Source organism: Anthonomus grandis, chromosome 8, assembly GCF_022605725.1.
Source record: "Anthonomus grandis grandis chromosome 8, icAntGran1.3, whole genome shotgun sequence".
NCBI lineage: Eukaryota > Metazoa > Arthropoda > Insecta > Coleoptera > Curculionidae > Anthonomus > Anthonomus grandis.
The window spans coordinates 18,111,350-18,136,749 of NC_065553.1; the positions used below are offsets into that span (position 1 = coordinate 18,111,350).

General features: G+C 32.8%; 2 protein-coding genes across 2 annotated transcripts in view; one reads left to right on the top strand and one right to left on the bottom strand.

The window, feature by feature from the left end:
* Positions 1-25,400, top strand: part of LOC126739301 (uncharacterized) — a 78,543-nt gene that overhangs the window by 13,668 nt on the left and 39,475 nt on the right. The gene's annotated exons all lie outside the window — the stretch shown is intronic.
* Positions 3,472-25,400, bottom strand: part of LOC126739302 (IQ domain-containing protein K-like) — a 67,461-nt gene continuing 45,532 nt past the window's right edge. The window contains exon 5 of the mRNA XM_050444928.1: positions 3,472-3,586. Within this exon, the coding sequence (XP_050300885.1) occupies positions 3,491-3,586 (96 nt within the window). The 3' untranslated portion in view covers positions 3,472-3,490. The remainder of the gene's footprint in view (positions 3,587-25,400) is intronic.

Sequence of the window (25,400 nt, forward strand, 5' to 3'; positions counted from 1 at the left end):
GGTCCAGTAAAAGACAAGATTTTGTTTTTGCATGCAGTTTCAGGATGCGACACAACATCTTTTATGTTTAACAAAAGCAAGAAAACATGCTTGTCTATTTTAAGGAAGAATCCTCAATTGTATGAAGAGCTTTCTTCGTTTTATACCAAAGGCACTTTAAAATCGGGCCTTTTCAAAGCAGGCTTCGAGTTTCTATTGAAATTATATAATGCCAAAAAAGCCAATAGAACTTCGGTACTACATGTACCATAGAATATCTTCAAGGCAGGGCCTGTCAGGTCATTTTAATCTAGCAGTGTTGCCTCCTACTGAAAAATCTGCTGAACAACATTTACTAAGAGTATATTATCAGGTAAATTAATTAAATCCATTAAAAAATTATTAAGATAAATAATTTTAATCTTCAATTTTTTAGGTTCAAGAATGGCTCAGTAATAACATGGACCCTACCAATTGGGGTTGGATAAAAACGCATAATGGTGACCTCATTCCGGACAAAACAAAAAAAGATGTTGCACCCTCAGATCTGCTCAAGCAAGTTTTTTGCAATGGCAAACAAAGTACTTGTGGACGGAATTGTTCTTGCAAAAAGTTAGGGATTAAGTGTTCCCCAAAATGTGGCCAATGTTGTGGAATAAATTGTACTAATGCTATTTTTGAACTGGAGAATAAAGACATAACAGAGTTTTTATAATCAGCAAGTAAAATCTTTACTTAACTTAGTTTTCATTCAAAATTTTATTTTTTTTGCTCGTACCATTATTTAGAAAATCTGTAACTTTTTTATTTTTTGAGCTAAAATATATTTTATTACATCAAAAGATGCGTCTCTTTAAGTACTAAAAATTAGGTATCTGCGTAACTTTCGATAATAACATAAATAAAAAAGTTATTCTATAAAAATGAAAAAAAAACAAGTTGGCGGAGATTTTTATAACATTTGTCATAGTTGGATCGAATGGGACATTTAGTATGTTATTCTAGAGGCCTTTACCTACACATTAAAAAAAATTAGCTGGTCTCTAATTTGTTCTACCTCGACACCTATATTGCCTGTACTACTACTTTATTTAGATCAGTTTACATGGGCAAAATATTGTACGAAAGTAAACATTTTTCAGGACTTAAGCTTAACAAATACCTCTATTAAAAAGGCAACTTATTTTGATAAATAACCTATCTGTCTTATACGTGAGGATGATTTTATATAATATCTGGTAAAACTAAGTTACACCCTCACTACTCCTATTCTTCTGTCAATCATAAGACGCGTTAAAAGAAAAGCTGTTACTAAAGTTTTTATTTTATGTTAGGTCAATTTATTTATGAAGAGTTCGAGAACAGATGGAGCTAAATATGTGAAGAAAAAAAATATAAATTTTATCTGCATATTCTGGCAAACGTAGGAAAGAAGATTTGAGAAGCTCAATGAAGAAGATTTAAGGAGCAAATGTCTGAAGATTTTCAGAAAAGAAAACTTAAAGATAAGTTTATAAGGATTCTTTTGCTAATAGATCATATGTTGATGAAATCATGTCTTAGTTTTTAAATACTTTCCCGAACTTTAATGAAATAGTTAAATCAAAAACTTGCAATAAATTTATTGGATTACTTGTTGCAGATGTCATGACTTGAAAACTTATAATAAGAATAAACATTATATGAAAATAAGAACGAAAATATATCATTGATTTTCTCCAAGAGACTTAACTTATATTTTTTTCTACAAATTTGAAAATGTGTACTTTTTTAAGGCCTGACGATACTCTAAAGTGATTCTCGAAACACGTGTAACCGTGCAAATTAAAGTAAGATTTTTACTTTGTATTTTTATTTGTTTTTTAAAAATATGAAGGCGACTAAGACAAAGTAATATTTGACTAATGAAAAAAAAATCCATAAAGATATCATTAGTAATTTACTTAAATTATATCTTATTTAATTAAGCCTTTCCCTAATCATCTTTAATATCTGTTTCAGCAACATTTATTGTTAATTATTTTTTGAAATGGAAAACTAAATTAGCAGCAAGCAGCAATATTGTTATTGAATAGATAAAAATTAATATATTTTTCGTGAAATGCACACGTTATTCTTCTTCTTACTCCTCCATCTTTCTCTAAATCAACAGTTTAGAGAAACATGTTATGATAGGTCGATCTCTATCTATCTCTATGATTGCAATTTTTCATTTTTCAGGCTCTTAATTTAATAATAATAACTTTGATATGGATAAGACAATGAAATCTACGAAGTTGGTTTTTAAGAAACAAAACATGAGCATAACTTTTGAAAAATATTACATAGACATACGAAAGTGTATGGCGATGTAGTAGTATAGAGTGAGGTATGGTTTGATAAAACCATGTCTTACCTACTATCCCTAATTTTCTGGAAAATATTTCTTTAGTTTTTAGGATTTAAAATGATTCAAACCTAATTGATGTAAAATTAAAAAAAAATATCATCATATTATGCTTAGAACCATGATCTGCTTAATTCCATGGCTAATCTTGTATTTAAACGAAAATTTATTAATTCAGTAAAACTCAATTTTTAAGTATTCCGACATCATTTAAAGAATTATTCAAGTTTTAAGTAAAAACTACATATATCGAGTACAGAGTATTTTATAGCTTCAGTTTATATAAAATCAATTTATGTGGAAATCCCATTGATATATCTTTCTCTCTTGCACTCATTGAGTTCTTATGGGAAGTACTAAAAGGAGTAATCGGACATGCAAGTGCGATACCTCATTTTAAAGGCAATTAAAAATGGCGCCCATAAGAAAAAATAAGGTTGACGATCGAAAAAAAAAACGAATTAATTTTTTTTTGTGTCATGTTGTAGAACAAAAAGTGACAATAAAAAACTGATTTTAGTTTTCCGATGTCTCTTTAAATAAAGTCGCTAGAAGGTAAAAACGATTTTGACAATTTTCGATTTTTGCGGATAACTCCGGAAGTATCCGGAATTTTAAAATTTTTTAAACGTTATTTTATTAAATGAATGATCAATTAAGTACGCATGATAGTCTTGAGGTAATAAAAGATGTAATAAACCTAAGTGTCCTGAGGAGTAGAAAAGGCATTATATGGCTTATACATATTACAGGCTTATACATTAACTCTTTAGATCTAAACAAAACCCTGATGGATTGCCTAGCAGAGTTTTAAAGTTCGCCTTTCATACTCTCTGTTACTGTTTATATCTTATATCTAACAATTCTGGAATCTCTCATATATCACCATACATAAAAATGAACAGAGCAATATTGTCAAAAACCATAGGCATATAAGGATTCAATCAGCAATTCCAAAGATGTTTGCGCGACGTGTTATGTTGGTTTTGACAGCCAATTTTTAAGAAAAAATATTTATTAGGGAGCACAATATTAGTTTGGCTTCTTTTTCTAATAAAAAAGTATACCACTTATTATAGTTGCTAAATTGTATCATTTGTTTCACATTGTAGTTGTGATTTTAATTTATTCCGTTAAATACATAAATAAATGAGAATTATGTGTGTTACTTATTATTAGCTCCTGGAGTGCTCGTTTGGTCCATCGTGACCTGTGACTCACCTGGAAAAAAAACAGTTAAAGAGTTAAGAAAATAATAACATTTAACGAGTAAATAAAAAATATAGTGAATATAACAGAAATGTACTGTACCTATGCCTGGATCATTTAAATTAAAATTATTCCCCAGATTAAAAGCAAAAACAACAATTACACATATTTAGCATAGGTAACACTAAATAGTTAAGAAGATCTTAATTTATTACGGAAACCTAACTTTCTACTTTATTTAGTAATGAAAATAGACGATGTTGTACTTATAAGAGTGGGTAATATCAATGAATTACAGAGAAATGGGGACTAAAAACTATTTATTAATATAACCTCATTCGGTCATAAAAAGAAATTATTGAGGAAAATAGGAAGTAATTAAATAAATAATTATTCAAAGACACTAATTGCTTAAATAATTTTCAAAACAAAATTATAAAAAATTAATATGCAATAAAATGTTTCGGTTACGACGGTGGGACACTGCCTGCCATTTGTGGCACACAAATCTGTGTTAGTAAAAGCCATTCGCGGGTATTATAAGTGGTTTTCTCCTAATCGGCCGTTAGTAATAATTTTTGTTAATTTCATAGTCAATTATTTATAAATGCCGCTGAATCGAGGTTGGACTGGTTTCAATCTTTTTGACTCGACGGAAACTTGTGTTGGTTTTTATTGGGCTGGATTCTTTTAAAACATCTGTTGTGGGTGCGGGCAAGTAGTCATGTTTGTATGCTTTATGATGACATTAAAAAATTAAAATATTAATTTGTAAAAAAAAAATAATTTTTGCAAAACAGTAATAGAGTTTTTAGAATAAGGTTGATGCTGAAAAATGGCAGCTTCACGTGTAATTTTTTGTCTGACTATTTTGACTAATATGACTGTAAGTTCAAATTGCTTCCTTTAAAATACACTAACATTGGTATATAGGAAATTTGGTGGTGTATACAAAATTCAATATTTTACCCACATGGTAGGTTTTTATTCAATGGCTAAAAATTATTTTAATTTCTCGTATTTTAAAAATACCCATATATAAAAAAAAAAGTTATATTTTTTAACTTTTTACCCAAAAAAACTAAATTTAAAATTGAACGAATATACTTAGGTATAGCCCCTGGACTAAAAAACAAACTGTAATTATACATAATTTCAAATAAAGGTGTATCTTAGATACGCCTTTTTGTTTAGACATCTAGTAGCTTACAACTTTACATTATACAATTTGGCATCTAAGGAATGTTTTTGCTATACATGGAGTGAAATTGACAGCAAAAGAGGCTCATCGGAAATATCAACATGTATCTACAAATTTTTGATGCATTACGATGAAAAAGAGGTTAAATCTGCAGATTTATTTATTTATTTATATCCGATGGCTGTAGCGGCCAAAATAAAAATTCAATAGTCGCTATAAATTCAATTGTCGCTATATTTTGTAAGAAGCAGCAAGAACATTAGGCAAATTCGTTTTCGATTTTTTGAGCCCTTTCATGGTCAAAGTGAAGGGGACTCAGTCCATAGTGCCATAAATACTGCCATTTCGCGTTCAGGAAACATATTTGTTCCATCTCAGTTGATTCCGATTTTTAGACTAGCTAGGGCTAAAAATCCCTATAATGTAAGTCCAATGAATTATTCCGATTTCATAGATTTTAAAGGCTTGTCGAAAGATTTAAGAGTTTTAAGCATACGCCAAGATGATGACAGAAACCAAATCAACTGGACAGAAATCTTTGAAGTTAAAGTTGAAAAGGAAAGTCCAGATAATATTTTTTTAAAGTGTCTCACTGTAATGAACATTATAGAAGCCTTACATTGAAGAGAACAAACATAGATCATTTTTCCCTCGGAGAACTTAACAATGAACGACCAAAGATAACATGTCTAAAATATCAGGACCTAATTTCTTTGTGCAATGGAGAAACTCCTGTAATTCGATCTCAGGAGCATGTGTCATTTTACAGATCTCTTCCACATGAATAAGTCCCTATTTTTATCGTTTTATGTTATAAACAGTTTAGTTTTTTTGTTACAGTTTTTTACTTTTGGTTTATTAGGATATATTTTTTAAGTTAAAAAATTAACAAAAATGTTTACTTATTCTTATAAAGCTGATAGTATTAAGGGCGTTAAGGAACCTACGTTTATTTTTTTGTGATAAGAATTTTTTTTAAGGCCAGGCCAGGATTTCCAATTTTCATTTCTTTGAAGTACTAGGTTAATAATTTGAAACTTAATAAATGTTTAATTTTTCGAATAAAAGTTTGATTACCATGGGTTGTTGTTATTTTGCAAAGGGCGTAACTTTTTTAAAACAATTCGATTACAGCACACAAAAAGGCGTATCTCAATCTTTTTTTGATTTTTGGAAAAACTGGAAAACTTATCTAAAATTTCATAATAGCAAATTGTTCTAATCATAGATGCCCACATGAGCACAAAATTTAAGCCGCAAATTCCAAACCGTTTTCTCACAGCGACAGTTTCTCTTGAGCCTACATCTTAAAATGCTTTTCCTGTAAAATACAAATATTTCAGATACGCCCCTATGTGTGCAAGGCGACGAAAAGAGAGAACAGAACTCTTAATATTTTACTAAGTGTGGAAAAATAAAATACAATAACTTTTTTAAAAATAATAGAGAATTACATAAAAACATCTATTAATCAAATATCCTAACCGATCATAAAATTCTTTCCAACGTTACTAAGTTGATATTGGGAAATGTTATTACATTCTAACGAAATAGTGTTTTGTAACTGGTTTAGATTCTTAAATTTTACACTTTTATAAATAACACTTTTTAAATGACCCCACAAAAAGAAGTCATTCGGTGAAAGATCAGGTGACCTGGCTGGCCAAAGTATCCGGTACCGTGGACCAATAATATTGCCGTTAAAAGCATTTTCCAAGCACTCTCTAACCATACGGGCATTATGGTCCGGACAACCATCCATTTGATACCAGATCATTTATTTGATCTTCCTGAACAACTTCTTCCAAGGCGGGTACAATTTGATTTTGAAATAGGTCCAAATAGGTTTCAGCTGTTAGGTTATAGTCCATAAAAAAGGGTCCAATGATATGGTGTCCGATAATTCCCACGAATACATTTGTTTTTTGGGGATATTGTGTCCGAGTATAAACAAAGCGATGTTCATTTTCTTGGCTCCAATACCGGCAATTCTGAACATTTGGTTCATTGTTGAGGGTAAATGCACATTCATCGGTAAAACAAATATTTCTTAAAAAATTCCTATCATTATTTGCTCTTTCCATCATTTCAAAACAAAAAGTCATTCTTTGCTCTTCATCTCCTTGCTGCAGCTCTTGATGTTTTTCGAATTTATAGGAATAATATTTGTGTTTTTTTAAAGTGCGCAATACCGTTGTATAATGTTTATTTTGTACCTCTTGTCCAAGAACCCTCGTACTAACCATCTTGCTTTCCTCCACACTCAGTAGAATATTAAGATCTCTGTTCTCTCTTTCTTCGGCTCTATTTTCGATATCCTGAGTTGAACATTTGCAGTTATTTATTACGGTACCTTTGGACTCGAACTTATTGACAATACGTTTAATAGTTGAAATGGACGGAATGGGCTTGGTGGGGAAATACACTGAAAACATTTCAGATACTGCTCTAAAACTGTTTCCCGCATAATGCCACTTAATTATGGCTATTTTTTCGTCGATTGAATAATTCATACTTGTTTTCAAATATCGACTGTCACTGATTTATTGACACTTTTCCTAACGTCAGTGACAAAATTCATTTTACTGGTGCCCGTTTGGTTTTACCTGAACCGAAAATTTGCTAATTTTGCAATTACATTTAATTGAATAATTCAAGATTCGCTTATTAAAATTTTTTGAAACTTTGCACAAGGATTTACCAGATTGGTCACTTCAAAAAGTTATTCAACATTTTTTTCTATAAAATGTACAGGGAAGCCAATAATTGACCCCCTTAAAATTTACATGGGTTTTCCTATGTTCCGCTCGGTGACGCACCACCCGGTATAAACGATTTTTTTTTTATTAAAAAAATAATAAAAAAAAATAAAAAAAGATTGTTTAGCATTAATTATTAAACTATTTCTGAAAAAATCTCAAAAGAGAGAGATTTTTTTAGTTAAACGTTCCTGGGATATACAGGGTGTTCGAAAAATGGACGAAAATATTTCAATGGGTGATTCCTTGTAAAAAAATATGAGAAAAAGTTTTTATAAACATGGGTCCGGAAATGCACAGTTTTCAAGATACAGGGTGATATAATAATTTTTTATTAATATTAAAAAAATATTTACTCGATTCTTTTAAAATTTGGCAGTATTACTTGTTGTATTAAGAGGCTAATTCAGCCCTAATTACATTCAAATTATAAGGTCCAGTGGCGTCCCAGGGGACGAAATCTTAGCAAATAATATTGCCAAAAAAATGTACGACTGAAAAGAAATGTACCACTGCTTTTTTTTCAACTTTAATATTTGTTGTTTGATTAAGCGGTTAAAAATACAACTTTTTTACCTCTTGTATTTTTTTCGTATCTCACTTCGCTCTCGACAAAAAAATAAATACCGTTTTATTGCATGCCACTGGACAAAATTGGTTTATTAATTTTTGGTAAAAGAGTCACAGGTGCCTTGGAAAACAAAAAATCGAAAACATTTCTAGGAGCTTTTTATTGCAACAACAACTACAACAAATGTTGAAAATGTCCACCATCCATTTCTGTACACCTTCTTAAGCGGCCTACAGACGATCAATATTATTGCGCAATATTTCATATTTGTATATGGTTTATATTGAGAGGTTGCACAATATATTGTGTCAATCAAAAATAGTTTGATTTTTGTTGTGCAATAGAGATTTATTGTGTCGTTTGTGGGTAATATTGCACAATATTATAATATTTTAGTTTAAATTTTCTTTCGTGCTGGTCCGTACACAACGATGGGTTCAAAAGCAAAAGAGGAAGAAATAACGTTTATTTTAGAACTTATCGAGGTTTACCACTCTTTGCCAGTTTTGTGGCATACAAAAAGCAAAGAGTACAGCAACAGGATTAAGAAAAATGATGAATTGTTGCAGAAATATAAAGAGAAATACCCAGAAGCTGATAAAAAACAATTAATCAGTAAACTAAATTCACTACGAACTAACTTTAGGAAAGAGCTGAAAAAAATAAATGATTCAGAACGTAGTGGAGTAGGTATCAATGACGTAGTGGAACCCACATTGTGGTATTTTAATGAAATGAAGTTTCTAATCGGTATTGAAGAACCATGTAGATCCCAAAATACCATGGAAAATGAGGACATAGAGAGCCCGAATGTAAAAAATAATACAATTAAATCAGCAAGAATAAAAGAAAAAACAGTAAGTACTTAAAATATATGTTAGATTGTGGATTTCAAAAATAACTTTTTAAAAAAACTTTTATTTCAAATTACAAAAATAAAAACCGACATAGGTTTATCTTACACTAAATACTTAATAATTATGATTATTGAGCTAACAAGCAATGGCTTTTTATACAAACAGAAAATGCTGACTATCATGAGAACAATAAGATAAGGTTCTTTCCACAGTCTTTTTAAACAAACAACAGCTAAGCATAAAAGGTGCTACGTTTGCTTATTCCCGGAAACGCCTACGGATCTGGTTGAGACGGTAAACATGTGGGTTGGCCTTGGTATCGGGTTTCATGGTATATTCTTATCTAACAGCTCCCCTTTTAAAAGAAAAGTTGGTGTTAATCTAAACAGCAACTTTTAAGCAGAACTCTTATTGGTGTTGAGTTCCATTGCTTCTTCTTGGTCTCCTAGGTGGATACTAGGACGTCTTCTTGGGACCATCCTCGAAAGCTGCTCTCTAAATGTCCGTATTCTGGGCTTAGGTTGGAATGGTGGGAAGTCATCATTGTTTGAACTATTCGTCACTATACCAATGGTTGGAGTTCGACGTCTTCGGCATTTGCAAGTAATGTAAAGGACTATGAGCAGAACTATGGATACAATTGTTGTAATGGTGAACCAATTCATGTGTTTTTCGATGAAGGGTTGATTGATTAGTTTGTCAAGCTGTTCGGAATACTGATTGAGATTATGTTCGGCAATGTTCAGGTCATCAACATTTAGTTCACTGATGCGTAATGGTTTCAGTTTCGGCATTTTCGTTTTCTCTGGCAATTGATCACAGCAAGAGTATGGAATCAATATTGGAGATGAGTTTGGCTTCGACGAAGTCTCATTTGTTTCTCGTTCAAGTGAAGCTTGGATCCTCGTACTTCCAACAAACGCACCACAGGTAGTTCCAAGAATTACTATGGTATTGTCCGTGAGAATTTCTGAGACTATACCCTTGTTTTGACACTTAATGGTGATTGGAACTGGACTTGATGTTGTGACTAGCCATGAGTTTTGACGGATAGGCTGCACATGGTAACCCTCTGCATAGAAAATGGAAGGTCTACAGGTTTTAGGCAGTTTTGTATGTTGCCTAAGGAGTTGTGCTTCACAGATTGCATCACTGTCGATGGGGTACGGAAGTACATTAGTACAGATTTTCGTTGCCCTGTCGATATTTTTACAATGGTCCAAGTTTTGAAATGTAGTGAAAAACAATGAATCAAAATCACGCGCAATATAATTATTCGTAGTTGATATTGTGTGATAAAGACCTGTTCGATTATCTAAGATCGGGATTGGATAAAGGCGATACAGGGTATATACTGAGGGTTCAACAAGAGGTATTCTTAAAACAAATACTATTTTTGTATCAGATTGATAAGCATCTAATTCGATTAAATCTAAGTATTGAGCAATAGTTGAAGTTGAAATTGGCAAGGGTAAGTTGTATTTTTGTAGAGAGTGAGAGATTTCCCCAAGTGAATCCTCTAAATTTGATGGTTTTATTATAGAGCCATGTAATATCTTTAAGCGTGCAAAGGTGACTGCATTTAATGCGTCATTTATAGTGTCTTTAATGAATGTATAGCTTTCCATTAGCGATTCACATAAGTCTAGGATTTTAAATTGTGCACGATAAAAAGCTAGATCATCTGAAAGTGAAGCAATTAAGGTTTCTATTTCGCAAATATTCTGATTAAAGGTTTCTTCATCGATTTTAAGTTTTTGTATGGTAGAATTGAAACTCTTTATAACAGAAGTTGTAACTGAAATTTGTTGTTGCATAAGCCGTTCGATATTTGCCTCATTACTATTGATTTTGTCAATACAGTCATTAAAGTATTGTCCATCTGATGCATCTAAGTTTCCAGTTATTGCTTTCCAAACAGTTCCGATACCGTCGAATATTCCTCGTTTTTCTCTTAAATTAATATCTTTAGTACCGATGATTAATTCTTGATATTTGACGTTTACGTATTTCGAAATTTGCTTAAGAAGACTAGTGTGAGTTTGTATTTCAACAAAAGCTGCCATCATTCGATTAGATTTTTCGATTGACAGGCTGTCTAATAAACCGTTTAGGATGTTATCATTATGCTCAATTGCTTGTTTAAAGGGAAGTAAATCTTGATATACTAAAAGTGTCCATTTGTCGTTTGAAATTTTAATGTTAATTTCTTCATTGAAAAAGAGTCCAACTGTATTATTAATGGGCGTTATTCGGTATTGGCTGCTGGCGATCGAAGTCAATCCCAGTAACCTGCAAGGAAATGATAGGGAGATAAAACCTATTCGAAATATGGTTTCATTCTATCGAAATTAACTTTGGTTGTTTTATTCGTTTCGGGGTTTAATAAATTGGCTGAATTTAAAAGGATTTCAGTTATGACATACGGACCGTTAAATTTGTTTTCTGATTTGGATTTTATTTGTGATTCTCGGACGTAAACCTTATCACCAACGGAGAATTCGGGTTGTTTTTCCGATATACGTTGATCAAATCTTTCTTTTGACTTTTGTTTGGCATGTTCTGTTCTTTGCCTAGCAACTTTATAAAAATAGCTCATTCTATTATTTAGATCGCGGATGTATTTTGAAATAAGGGCTTCTTGATTGTAAAGTGTTTCTGGGGGTCTATTTGATGTATGGCCAAATACAAGCTCATACGGAGTAAAGCCGTGTGTTCTGTTTTTAGTGTTATTGTAACAAATAACAGCATAAGGTAAAATCGAGAAGGGTTGGTCTTCGGGATGTTCGGCCAGATTTACTCTTATCATTTCGCCTAGGGTCGCGTGGAAACGTTCTAAAGAGCCATTCGATTCGGGATGACCTACACTTGAAAATGTTATTTTCGTATCAAAAAGTTGACATAGGTCTTTTAGAAGTGTGTTATCAAATTCTTTGCCAGAATCGCAATGAATTCTTAGGGGCGTACCAAAGTGTTGGAAGTAAACTAAGAGTGTATTTACAATGGTAGAAGCTTTCTTGTCTTGTAAAGGATAAGCTTGAACAAATTTCGTGAGCTCATCGTTAATGGTTAAAGCGTAGTTACGAGTTGGGTATTCAAAAATGTCAATGTTTATTCTTTCGAATGGTGTTCGGGGGGTTTCCGTAATTACTAGAGGTCTACTTAAGTTTTTCCTAACAATTTTGACTTTTTGGCAAATTTCGCACTTTTTTATAAAGTCTTCGATGTTCTTATTCATACCGCGCCAATTGTATTTTTGTCTAATTCTTCGACAAGTTTCGTTAATTCCGCGGTGTAAATTGTTTTTGCCAAGGTGGTATTGTTCTATGATAATAGGTATTTGGTCTTCATCAGGTGTAGTTACAATATTTTGACAAATTTTTAATTTGATTTCTTTGTCGGCAAAAATAAATGACATCATTTCTAGAGAAGGTAGATCTAAATTATTTTCAATGCAATAAACTTCATTTAATTCAAATAAGTCTTGATATTTAAATAAACAATAAAACAAGTGTTGGCTACAAGAATTATTGTCAAATGGTAAAGGGATTATTAAATACTTCCGGTTTTTAACTGATTTACTATTAGCAACATTAATTTTTAATTCTTGGAAATCTAAATATTCTTCAAGAATGTCGTCAATAATTTTAAAATGTAAATCTTCCATTTTGTTTTGCCTAAAGAATGTAACGATATTTTTATTTGATTTGTCTAGTAGTTGGTCATTTGTAACCTCTATTTTAGAATAATCGATTAAAGATCTAGTTTTATAATTATCAACAAATCGATTGTATTCCTCGGTTATGTTTCGATCGTCTTCTTCAGTAAATGAGGGTTGAGGGCTCGGTTCAGGGATAACAGTGTCTTCTTCTAATGCAAAAATGTTTACTTTTTTATGAAAATCTACGCATTCCTTAAGGTGATTTATTTTAATTCGAGAAAGTGCGTCAGCATTTTTATTATATTTACCGGGCTTAAATTCGATTTTAAATGAATATTCCTCGAGTTTGAGGCGCCAACGCGTTAACCTGCTTCCGGGGTCTTGAATGGACCATAACCATGTAATTGGACGATGGTCAGTAACAAGCGTGAATTGTCTGCCGAATAAATACGGTCGAAAATGTTTTACGGCCCAAACTATAGCTAATAACTCACGTTCTATAGTGGAGTATTTAGTTTCTGCGGCACATAAGGTTCTTGATGCGTAAGCGATGGGCATATCTTTCCCGATCGGTCCTTGGGATAAAACGGCTCCGATTGCAAAAGCACTTGCGTCAGTAGTTAAGATGAACGGTTCTTCGAAATTCGGATAAATTAAAAGTGGGTCAGTGGTTAAAGCAGTTTTTAATGTATTAAAAGATTCTTGACATTCTTTACTGAAAATAAAAGGGGTATCTTTTTGAAGAAGGGTTGTTAGGGGTTTCGAGATTTTAGCAAAATTTGAAATAAACCGTCTGTAATAACCTGCTAATCCGAGGAAAGATTTTATGTCTTTTTGATTTTTTGGTTCTGGAAAATTTAAAATACATTCGACTTTTGCCGGATTAGGTTTTACACCGTTTTCTGTTATTAAATGTCCGAGATAGGCTACTTCTTTGCGTAAGAATTCGCACTTATCTGGTTGTATTTTTAGATTGGATTTTCTTAGGCGTTTAAAGACTTCTTGTAGGCGGTTAATGTGCTCGTGGATAGTAGGAGAATAGATTATGATGTCGTCCATGTAGACGAGGCATCTTTCGTTTAAAATTCCCATAAGAATATTATCCATAACTCTCTGAAAAGTTGATGGAGCGTTTTTCAGGCCAAATGGCATTCGAACGAATTCGTAGTGCCCATTTTCTACGGAAAACGCGGTTTTAGAAATATCCTTTGGGTCTATCTCTATTTGATGGAACCCTGACGCTAGGTCTAAAGTAGTGAAATATTGGCATTTACCAAGTTGGTCGAGGAGGTCTGAGATATTAGGTAATGGGTATTTATCGTTAACCGTAACTTCGTTTAGTTTACGATAGTCGATAACTACTCGCCACTTTTGCTTGCCTGAAGCGTCAAGTTTTTTAGGAACTACCCAAACCGGGGCTGACCAGGGAGATACGGATGGTCTTATAATATTTTCGTCGAGCATTTTAGAAATTTGTCTTTTAACTTCCTCTTTATGAATATGAGGATATCTATATGATTTTGTGTAAATGGGTTTGGCGTTATTAGTATCAATCGAGTGTTTAATTTCGTTGGTAAACGTAAGTTGATCACCTTCGATATAGAAAATATCGGAAAATTCTAAACAAAGTTTAGTAATTTCCTCACGTTCTTCTTCGTTAAGGTGGTCAATTCTCAATTGTTCTTTTATTAGTTGCCGTCTATCAACAGGTTCGGCTGACTCATAATAATTAAAATTATTTATCGATTGTAGATCAGGTAGAGGTTCAAAAGATAAATTCGAGAAATCGATTATTTTATCAATTGCGTTAGGGTTAATAATGGTTGTTAAAAATTCGCCCTGTTCGTTTACGTGAATAATAGCATTTGGGACTTTTACTTTTTCTTTTTCTTGACCTAATAAAATTACATCGGTGTTTTTTAAATTGCATTTTAGTTTAAAGACTTTTTCAGTACGGGGTTCTATTGATATTAAATTTTTATTTTTTATTGCTTTATTTTGAAAATGCTGATTAGTTTCAATATCAACTGTTGGGGTTAGAATTTGAGGTAGATAAGAAGAGTTTTTAGCAAAGTTTGATTTTACTACAGGTTTTTCATCCTCTGGTGTAAATTTATACATAGGAATATCTTTAAAATTTGTCTTAAGTATTTTTGATTTTAAGTCGATAACGCATTCATAGTGTTGTAGAAAATCGAGTCCTAAAATACCATCGAATTCGATATCTAAGTTACAAATATAAACTTTACAAGGATTATCTACATTAAAAGGAATCAAAGTGGATTCTTGGATCAATATTTTTTGATCAGTAATACCTTGTACGACAATATTTTCCGCAAAGCGTTGCTTAAAACCGGCTGCAACATGATCTTTAAAAACTGAAATTCCCGCGCCTGTATCTATGAGTAATTTATATGTTTTGGAAGCATCGTAAATGTAGTAAAGGTTTTTTGAGCTTACGGTGTGTAAATTATTTAAAGAAAGCTTTGTTCGGGATTTTGTTTCGGTTCGTTGATCCGCAATGTTTGGATTTGTGTTGCAATTTGCGACATTGTCTGGTCTGTTTGTTTCTGATCTGGTGGGTGGTTTTGGTTCGATATTAATGGAAAATTTCGATTTGACATTACTAAAGGATTTTGTTGTGTTGCCAAGTTATTATTAGGTTCGTGTTGATTTCCTATTGGTTGTTCAAATAAATTATAATCAATTTGATTAGAAAAATCTTCGACATTTTGATCGTAATAATAGGTTTGACTATTATCGGAATAATAGTTGTACTGCTCGAGGTAGTTATCAGAATAACTATTCTCATCAAAATAATTATTTTCGTCAAAACAGTTATATTGTGAACCATCATCAAAGTTCATATGATAGGTTCTTTGATAGTTTGGGTTTCTTTGGATGACACTGGGACGATACTGGTTTTGGCTACTTTGTCCAAAATTTGGTCGTGGTTGGGGGTTAGAAGGGTTTTGAAATGAAGGTTGATTTTGTGAATATGGCCTTTGAAAATTATTTGGGTTACTATTTAAATTTGGTGCTGGGTTTCCAAAATTATTAGGTCTGGGGCTTGACTGTACTCTACATTCAATTGAAGTATGGCCAATTCTTCCGCATTTAAAACATTTTATACTAGGATTTTGCGGGCGTCTTAAGGTAGTGTTTGGTCTGGATGATGGATGTGGTTGTATGGGTCTATTTTGTTTTTGGTTTTCAAAATAGGACAATTGCAATTCTCGCCTAATTCTAGCTTGAGCTTCAAGTAAATTGTTGGGATTACTTGCGCGTACTATGTGACCAATACGTGGGTCTAAACCAGTTAATAGTGTATTTAGAGCCATCGAGTCTATTAAATTCGTTTGCGCTATTTTTTGAGGTGCGGTTAAATTTTGTTTTTGCACGGCAGAGTGCATTTTAGAGTTAAGGGTTTGAAGCCTATTAAAGAATATTAACGGGGATTCATTTGGTAATTGTTTTAATCTTTGCAAATCTTGGATTAAAGAAGAGAGGTCTCGACTATCACCAAAATGTAAACTTAATAATTGCTTAACTTCTAAATATGATAATAAATTTCTAGAATTAATAAGTTGTGCGGCTTTTCCTTTTAATTTATTTTTTATGTGAATAACTAAAAGATCGCGTTGTTCACCGACTGCCATGTTGTAAGCACAATCGCACGCATGTAAAAATGAGCCTAAAAATATTGCATCACCATCAAATTCAGGAATTAAAGAAAAAATTTCAGATAGTTTATAAGTTTCAAGGTGAATATCGTGAGCTGACGTATTCGCTTGTCGATTATTTTGTTCAGTTTGTTCAATTTCATTTGTGGTAGACATTGTAATATTTTAAATACTTTTTTCGAAATACGAAATTAGAAAATCGAACAGTATAAAAATAATAAAATAAAATGTGTATAAAATATTAAAATACACAAAAACAAAAATATAAACGAATGATTCAATGCTTTTACTTACAAAAGAATCTTCTTAACCATTGTCTTGTTCTCTGCTTGTTGGATACCAGGGGCTTCACCAGGTGTTCCTTCCGTACCCTTGTTGCTGAGTGAGGACGCTGGATTACCTTAGGGTGCTAGTGGTTCTTACTGTAGCTAATATTACTCGCGAATTTGGATCAACCTGTTTTCGCGGCGTATTAACTATCCGTTCCGACTGCGCCAATGTTAGATTGTGGATTTCAAAAATAACTTTTTAAAAAAACTTTTATTTCAAATTACAAAAATAAAAACCGACATAGGTTTATCTTACACTAAATACTTAATAATTATGATTATTGAGCTAACAAGCAATGGCTTTTTATACAAACAGAAAATGCTGACTATCATGAGAACAATAAGATAAGGTTCTTTCCACAGTCTTTTTAAACAAACAACAGCTAAGCATAAAAGGTGCTACGTTTGCTTATTCCCGGAAACGCCTACGGATCTGGTTGAGACGGTAAACATGTGGGTTGGCCTTGGTATCGGGTTTCATGGTATATTCTTATCTAACATATATATATTTAAAAGCTTTTTATGTATTATGCAAATTAATTTTGCCATGTAACTTGGCCTTCATTATTAAAGTAGTGGCAATAATTATCCCTGACATATTTTGCGTACACAGTTGGATTCCGGGAGTGGGATATCTGCAATAACGTCGTTGGTGCAGTGACTCTCCATGCGCCTTAAATAATTTTACCCGACTCCTGATCTTCAATATCAATGGTAGTTTTATCAATGTATGTACCTATTCGATTGTTTCCTTCTTAAATAATTATGTAAATAGCAACACGCTAAAGTAATTATCCGAGCTTTTTCGGGGCTTAGCGCATTAGGTCGTTGAAACACGCCAAATACAGAAACTAAAATGCCAAAAGTGTTCTCTACAATACGTCGAGCACGACTTAGGCGGTAATTAAATATCCGTTGTTCTGCAGTTAATCCAGTTTGTTCATAAGGTTTCATAAAATTTTTTGTTAATGCGAAAGCATTATCACCTATGAAAACAAAGGGCAGTGTTTTATCACTATTCTATCTAATACTATCTAATACAGTAGGTTCTGGAATGTTAAGTTTGTTATCCGATAAGGCTCTGCCAAATGCAGTGGCACTCAAAACACCTCTATCAGATATTCGTCCATTAATTCCAGCATTGACCATTAAAAATTCATAATTTGAATTAACAACGGCCAACAACACGATACTAAAAAATTTCTTATAGTTATAATAGTATAAACCGCTGTGGGGTGGTTGCTTAATGGATACGCGTTTCCCATCTACTGCCCCCAAACAATTCGGAATATTCCATTGATTTTCGAATCCTCTCGCAACAGCCTTTCATTCTTCTTCTGTCTCTGGAATCTGAAATGAAAAATGAAAAGAAGAGAATCAGACTAGTTGTTTCAAATAGTTAATCATAATAAGTTTTCAAAACATTATTGTTTACAGAAAGCAGATGGTCCTCTCAATAAAAAAAAAGAAAAAAGATGATACGACTGGGTTATTAGCTTTAGCTCGCAAAGAATTGGAGAAACCAGAGAGTGACTTCGAGAAAATTGCTGCTGCCTGGGCAATAGAACTAGCAAAAATGAAACCAGACCAACAGTTATTTGCAAAGAAAGGTATCAATGACTGAAGGCCAGTTAGGAACTCTTCACAGAGATTCCATACAAATTAATGTAAGTCGTACATCTACTCCCTTCACCTATGTCCCACCAGGACCGGCAAGCAACGCTTCATCAGTCAACTGATACTGCTAGTAATTTTTTTTTCAAATTTTGCAGATATTTAATAATGTAAATTTAATTATGAAATAAACTAGTTAAGTTCTATTCGCATGTTGGTTTTAATAGTTTTGAAACCTTTATATAATCCTTTAGCTTGTAAATTATAGCTGCACAAGTTTCCATAACAATTTCACCTATGGACTGTGGAGATATGGCACTGGTGAATTTTAAATCTTGAAAACTGTTGCCTGTAGCTAAATATCGTAGTGTGATTGACAGTCGCTGACTAGCAGGAATAGCATCTCTCATAGTGGTATTTATCTTTAATAATTCACTAAATGTTGTATAATCCATTCATAGAAAGTTTTTAAAATCAGCAGGTTCACAAACTTTTAATTCCCTTAATAGACATTCATGACTATATTGGTTCCTTTTCTTAAACCATTCTTTCATCCATTTACTTCTAGGCTTTTTTTTTCCTTTTCAAACATGTTGCCAAAACAATGGCAATAGCAGCTACTTTTTTCTTATTCATTTTTCTTACATATGTTACCAACAAAGTGGAAAACAAAACTAAGTAATGCGCCATATATTAAATATAGTTATTGCCCAAATATATTGCACTGTTTGGGAACGACTAGCAATATTATTGTGCAATATTATTGATCGTCTGTAGGCCGCTTTACTCGCCGAATCATTGAGCGACGCACTCGAGCTAAAATTCGAGGTCTATTTCTCACTTCCTCGCAAACATTTACAATTTTAACTCTTCTATTGTTTGTATGGGACCAGCATAAACCAGATTTTTAAGGTGTACTTTTTTAATTTAAATCTAATTAGGGCTACACAATACAACAAGTAATTCTGCCAAATCTCAAAAGAATCGAGTAAATTTTTTTTTAAATATTAATAAAAAATTAATAAGTATTTAATAAAAAATGTATCAGCCTGTATCTTAAAAACTGTGCATTTCCGGACCCATGTTAATACTATAATAGAATAGTAATTGAATTTTATTTAGCTATAAAAACAGTAGCTTTTTTTAATATTTTATTCTTTACTCTTTTCTAGAGCGTCAATTTTGCAACGGTCTACCCGTTCCATTGTCCACTTATCTGCTGCATAAGTCGCTATGGAAAAATTGAGAGTACATTTGAATGTACATTCATACAAATTTTATACTGAACATTCACCTATATCTGAGACATTTAACTTTCTTTAATTAATTCGCTTTTTTTCCTGAGTAGGAAAAGTAAAACACATGATTTCCTGGACATACAAAAATGTACTAAGGATTCAGTTCTTCATGATACACCCAAAAATATCGCGCTGGAATATTGTTTCTTAGAGTTTTAGACTAATAAAATTTGACGTACTATTTGTATGGCACATCTGTTAATTATTCTTTCTTTACGGTGAAAGACATCAAGAAATTAATTTTTAATTTAAAATTCTCACTAGTGAGATATAGAAAATTCCGATGCGTCCACCATATGACAGCCGCATATACTATGATGCCCGGTCGTTCTTCATTCTCAGTAAAATTCTTCGCAATCGAAAGTCTATTAATTTTCCGGAAAAAAACACGAGTTACCCGTCTTTTCACGGGCATTAATCTAAAGAGACTGGCTTGTTTACTGTTCCGCGCATTATTACATTTTTTTATAGCGAGATACAGTTTACTTTTACTGTTAACGCACGTTTTTAGTCTGATTTCGCAATCGTTGTCGCGGAGACATTAGCTAATGATGAACACCGGTCTAGCGACTCGCCTGGTAGTCCGACTAACGTTTGTCATTAAGTCGTTTTTAAAAAGTTCACAGCAAAAAGAAGAAATTAGACGAAAAATTTACGCGGTGTGCCATTGCGTCAATAGAAAAGAGGCCGATGACACTGCAATTTTCGCAAAAGAATAGTTGCTGGTAGTACGAGTTAAAAATCATCGAGGGTAATTATTTGTAGATAAACAACTGATAGAAAGATGCGTAAACTATGGACGCATTTTTAAATTCAGCAGTCGATTCGGCGCTTAAGCAAAATTTGCTATTTGTGTTTCTAAATTATCTGTTTTGCACCACATCATGTTTCTTTATTAAATGATGGGTCCATCAGTGATGGGCTGATGGCAATCACTGGTCCATCGTATTTCCGTTTTGGTGGAATGGTGTGATGAAAAAGTGTTGACATCGACTTTGACATTTTATAATTTTTTTAAAATAATCTTTGATTTGATCAAAATAAACAAAATAATTAACTTTTAACTGCATTCATTCAATTTAAAGGAAAAATAAATTTGGAAATCAACCGTAAAGTCATATCAAAACAGGAAAACAAAACACACAACAATACAAAACAAAAATTATAATGCTGTTTTACGTCATCGGTCAAGTAGCTGTCAAGCTGTCTTTGATGGAATCCATCAATAAATTCTGCTGAATTTAAAAACGCGCCATATGCGCAGACAATATATAAAAGACAATTAGCAGCGGCTGGCTCAATGAAGACCTTGCGTGCTCAAATCAATTTATTAACTTGCAATAACAATCCCAAGTTAAAAAGAGGATGATGGAGCTACTTACTACTACTACTAACTACCATTCGATTAAAATTGAATGTAGAGAGGACCTGCGAGTAAAGAAAAAAAAATGATTTTTTTTAAGACTTTATCACACTGTAGTTCAAAAGTTACCATATATATGCATCTTAGAGCAACAATCATACAGTAACAACACAACAGTACAGAGAAGAGGAAGGTTAGAGAGAAAAGTTCTTTCTCACAACTCCTCCGCCAAAATTCTCCTTTATAATCAGCATAACGTCTTGCATACATAAATCAATGTATTAATTTGCACTAACAAGTTCCATGTTAAAAAGAGAACGGTAGCGTTTCTCCTGTTCTCCCTATATTAACTACCGTCTGACTAAAATTGAACTTAAAGAGGACCAAGTGGTAAGGCAGATTGCATTTTCCCTCTTAAAGGTAAATACAATAAACGATTCCGTGAGGCATTGTTCCTTCCTTTAGTTTAAGCACAGATATAACTAGCTAACGCAAGTTATATCAATTGCAGCAAATTGCGTTTGCTAGTTATATCTGTGGTTTAAGGGTTCCCTATAAATTTTGGCACCTTAGGCAGAAATTTGCTGTTTGCGTATCTTACGTCTTAGAATAACGACAACGAACCATCATTTAGTGAAGTTTTTAGATAACGATTAAACTGCTACCAATATTTGAATGATTAAAACTTTAAAAGAATGTTTCTGAAAAGGTTGGAATTAATATTCTTTTTTCCCACTTTTGAACCAGGAATGGTTGTTTATCAGCATTCATCAATCACAAGTCCATAGAAAGATGGAAAATTTATCTGTTTACAGTTATCTTATAGAACAGGTAACAATGTTACAAAATATAATAATAGAAATGTAGGAATATTCCAGGATTAGTTAAATTGCTGGCTCAGATCATTCCCTGAAACTTTACTGGTTCAGCTGTGTGGCGAAAAGACTGTGTTAAGAATATTATATATGGAATGGCCTGTGTTCCAGAAGATACTAGTATTATTACATAACCTGTCCTTAAGCACGATACACATTATATAGTAATGTCTAATGTCTGATTTTGTATCAAGTGCCATCGAATCTTCATCAAAAGCAACTTCATTAGAAAATCAAGATAATTAAAACGTGGTTCTATCGAAGCATCTTTAGAATATAATAAGAAGGATATTGTTGTACTCTCAATCGATTTGTATTGAGAAAAGTTGATAGGCAGAGGCAGTCGTGAACCCACTTTGAGCAATTGAAAGGTGAATTTGTTGAAAATCCTTCTTGTATATAGTGGTTTACATTTATATGTTTAAAATACAACAAATATTACTTTTTTTAGAATTATTAGCTTTAAAACGATAGATATAAAAACTTAAAGACTCTATATCTTCAAAGTAGAACCCATCCTTTTTTTTTCGGCAAAGAAATTAATGTTTATGAAGACCGGTAGTTCTTGAATTCCCTATAATGTAGGACTCCGTGCCTAGTTACCCACTAAAACTTCACCGCTGGCTGATACCTGGTTCTATTGTGCCCCATAGATTTACTACCACATGTGTAGTTCAGATGCTTTTAGGGAGTCCAGTATTTTGCCTTGTGATGTAGTTCTTATTCTCTCTCGTGTCCAAAAGTTGTTTGGAGAGTTTCAGCTTTGGCAGTTGTTCCCAGTAGTTTTTATTCTCAAGTTCCAACCAGTGTCTGATATCCCTTTTTCAGAATTTATGTTTATGAGCATGTCGCATCTGAGCCTATGCGAGTTTCCTTTATTGCTAGTTGGAATAGCCTTCTTGCAGCGCCAAACATGTCCATATTCTGTGATATGATCATCTCTGGCCTATTAGGCTCTTTGAGTAGCTCCGAGAGATCCTCTCGATCGAAGGTTTTGTCTCTTGGCGCCTCTTCTCTTATCAGTTAGACACGGGTTTGGATATCTATTATGTTTGCCTCTAAGTCTTTTGTTTCCAGGCCCAGGTTCAGCGTGAGTTACCTGCCTTGTTTTTTATCCTCTAGCTAAGTCCACTGCTATCCTACAGTGTACCATACCAATTCGATTGCCTTGCCAAAGCCGAGTAACTTCTATACCCAGTAAACCCTTTCCTTTTTTAATTATAAAGGGTTTATATGGCTGAGTGATCTTAATTTTGTCAGTTCTTGGTTCCATTCGAGTAAGTCCTGTATCTTGTCAAATAGGGCATTGTATCCAACTTTTGTTAGGATTGTTGCGCCATTCGCGGTCGGTGTCGTTGACATCGCTTCTACTATACTCAGACAGACACTTTTCCTTGTATGTTGTTGAGTATCTGAATAACAGTCTTCCTTTCTGCCGCATGCAATCATATTGGTACGTATGTAATGATGGTTCATATCATTGCTGTATACATTCAATGTATCATTTTTGATGAGAGTGCCAATAACCTGCCGAACATTCTCTTAGAGTTCATATAAGATTTCATGGTCTGGTTTATATTACTTAGTACATTACATTATATTACATCCAGGGTTTTGATAATGAATTTGCATTAAAACATCTTAAAGTGACACCCCCCATGAGGCATTTACATACGGTAAATAAAATTTAAAAATGAAATAAATATTTTCTTCCAATTAACAACTTTCCAATTAATAAAGAATATCAATTCCAAATTTAAAAATATTTCAGATTTAAGAACCCCCGGTATTTTTCCAATAAACTGATTTTATCAAAAAAATAGTACCTACACACTTGCTATTAAATAATGGACTTACATATATGAAACACAATTAAAATATCCTCTATTTTGATTGACAGCAATCGCAGCCATGCAACGTGTACCCGACACCGGTGTATGGATCACTAACCACTTTGAACAGAGAACCAGAATAATGTAAACGAAGAAATCAAAACTGGGTTCATTTTTATCACATACCTTGAAGGATCAATTGCATTGATGCAATTGGGATCAAATAACACTCGAGGAAATCACAAACTACGTTTAATATAAATCGTTAAACGAAAAACTTTAAAAGGAAAATGAGAAGCTGTTGAATCGAGTCTAAATGAAATGTACTCGCCTCTACTATTGATCGAAGTTTGAAGAAAGTGATACCACATGATATTTCCGTGGTACCGAGAACATTATACAGGGTGACAATTTCAAGAGTAGCCATGGCTTATAATTTTTAAACCGTAAAAGATATAAAAAAATGCTTAAAACCGTTTCTATAGTAACAAGGGGGAACCAAAATGATGAATTTTTTAGGGATATACTATCATCCCCCTAACCCCCAGAGCCACCCCCTTAAAAATTTTAAATTGGAAGGGTAGTCGAGTGATACCTTGTTTGAAAGGTCTATTAATTCCCTATATTTTGCCGTCTTACTCATTAAAATCAATGCAACCATTTCCGAGATATGTATGTCCTTTTAAATGTTAGTCAATTCATTTTACTATCAGAATAAAAATATTTATTCTGATACTAAAATGAATTGTTAAAAGCCAAAACAAAACTCCAATAAATAGTACACTTATACTGAAATTATTGAATTGTCGGAATGGTATTTGGCGATGTAAAAAAAAAGGAAAATTTTCGATGCCTGCCATTCTCGAAATATTTGTTGTTTTTTGTTTATTTAAATTTTGCCTTAAAATGTTCAATTTTTGGTTTGGTTAGTAATATCGTTGTTCTTTTTGTGATTTAAAGTTCTCTCACTGCTCTAGTTTTATTTTTACAATGGTTTATACGATCGCCGAAAGAGTTGAAATGATATTTATTTATGGTTCTCAAAATCACTGTTTTCGTAGAAGTGCCACAATATTTAATGAGAGGCACCCAGATAAGCAGGTTGGGCATTATTACATCCAGAAGTTGGTAAGAAAATTTGAAGAAACTGGGTTTGTAGGTGATATAAAGAAAAATCAGCCAAGAATACTGGATGAAGCAACTCAGATTGAGGTTCTTGGGCATTTTGCTATGGATCCTGGTATGTCGACTCGTCAAGCAGCAGCTGCCACAGGAATGTCTCGTGAATCAGTACGAAAGATATTAAAAATTAATAAATTCCATCCTTACAAGGTACAGATTGTTTAAGAACTTGGTGATGACGATCCAGACAGGCGGATCGAATTTTGTGAATTAATGACCCAAAAAATAATAAATGAGCCACGTTTTATAAAAAACATTTGTTTCAGTGACAAGTGCACTTTTTATTTAAACGGTAACGTTAATAAGCAAAACTGCCGTTACTGGAGTGATGAGAATCCCCATATTTTTAGGGAAGGGCACACCCAATATCCCCAAAAAATAAATGTGTGGGCCGGAATTCTAGGGAATAATATAATTGGGCCATTGTTTATTGATAATCTAAATGGAGAAATTTATGCTGAAATGTTAGAAACAACTGTTAAGCCTTTAGTAATAACGGAATTGGAAAACCAAAGGGATGAAAATGGAGATCTTGTTCTTAATGAAAATTTATTGCATTTTCAACAAGATGGGGCCCCACCACATTATGTATTGCCTGTTA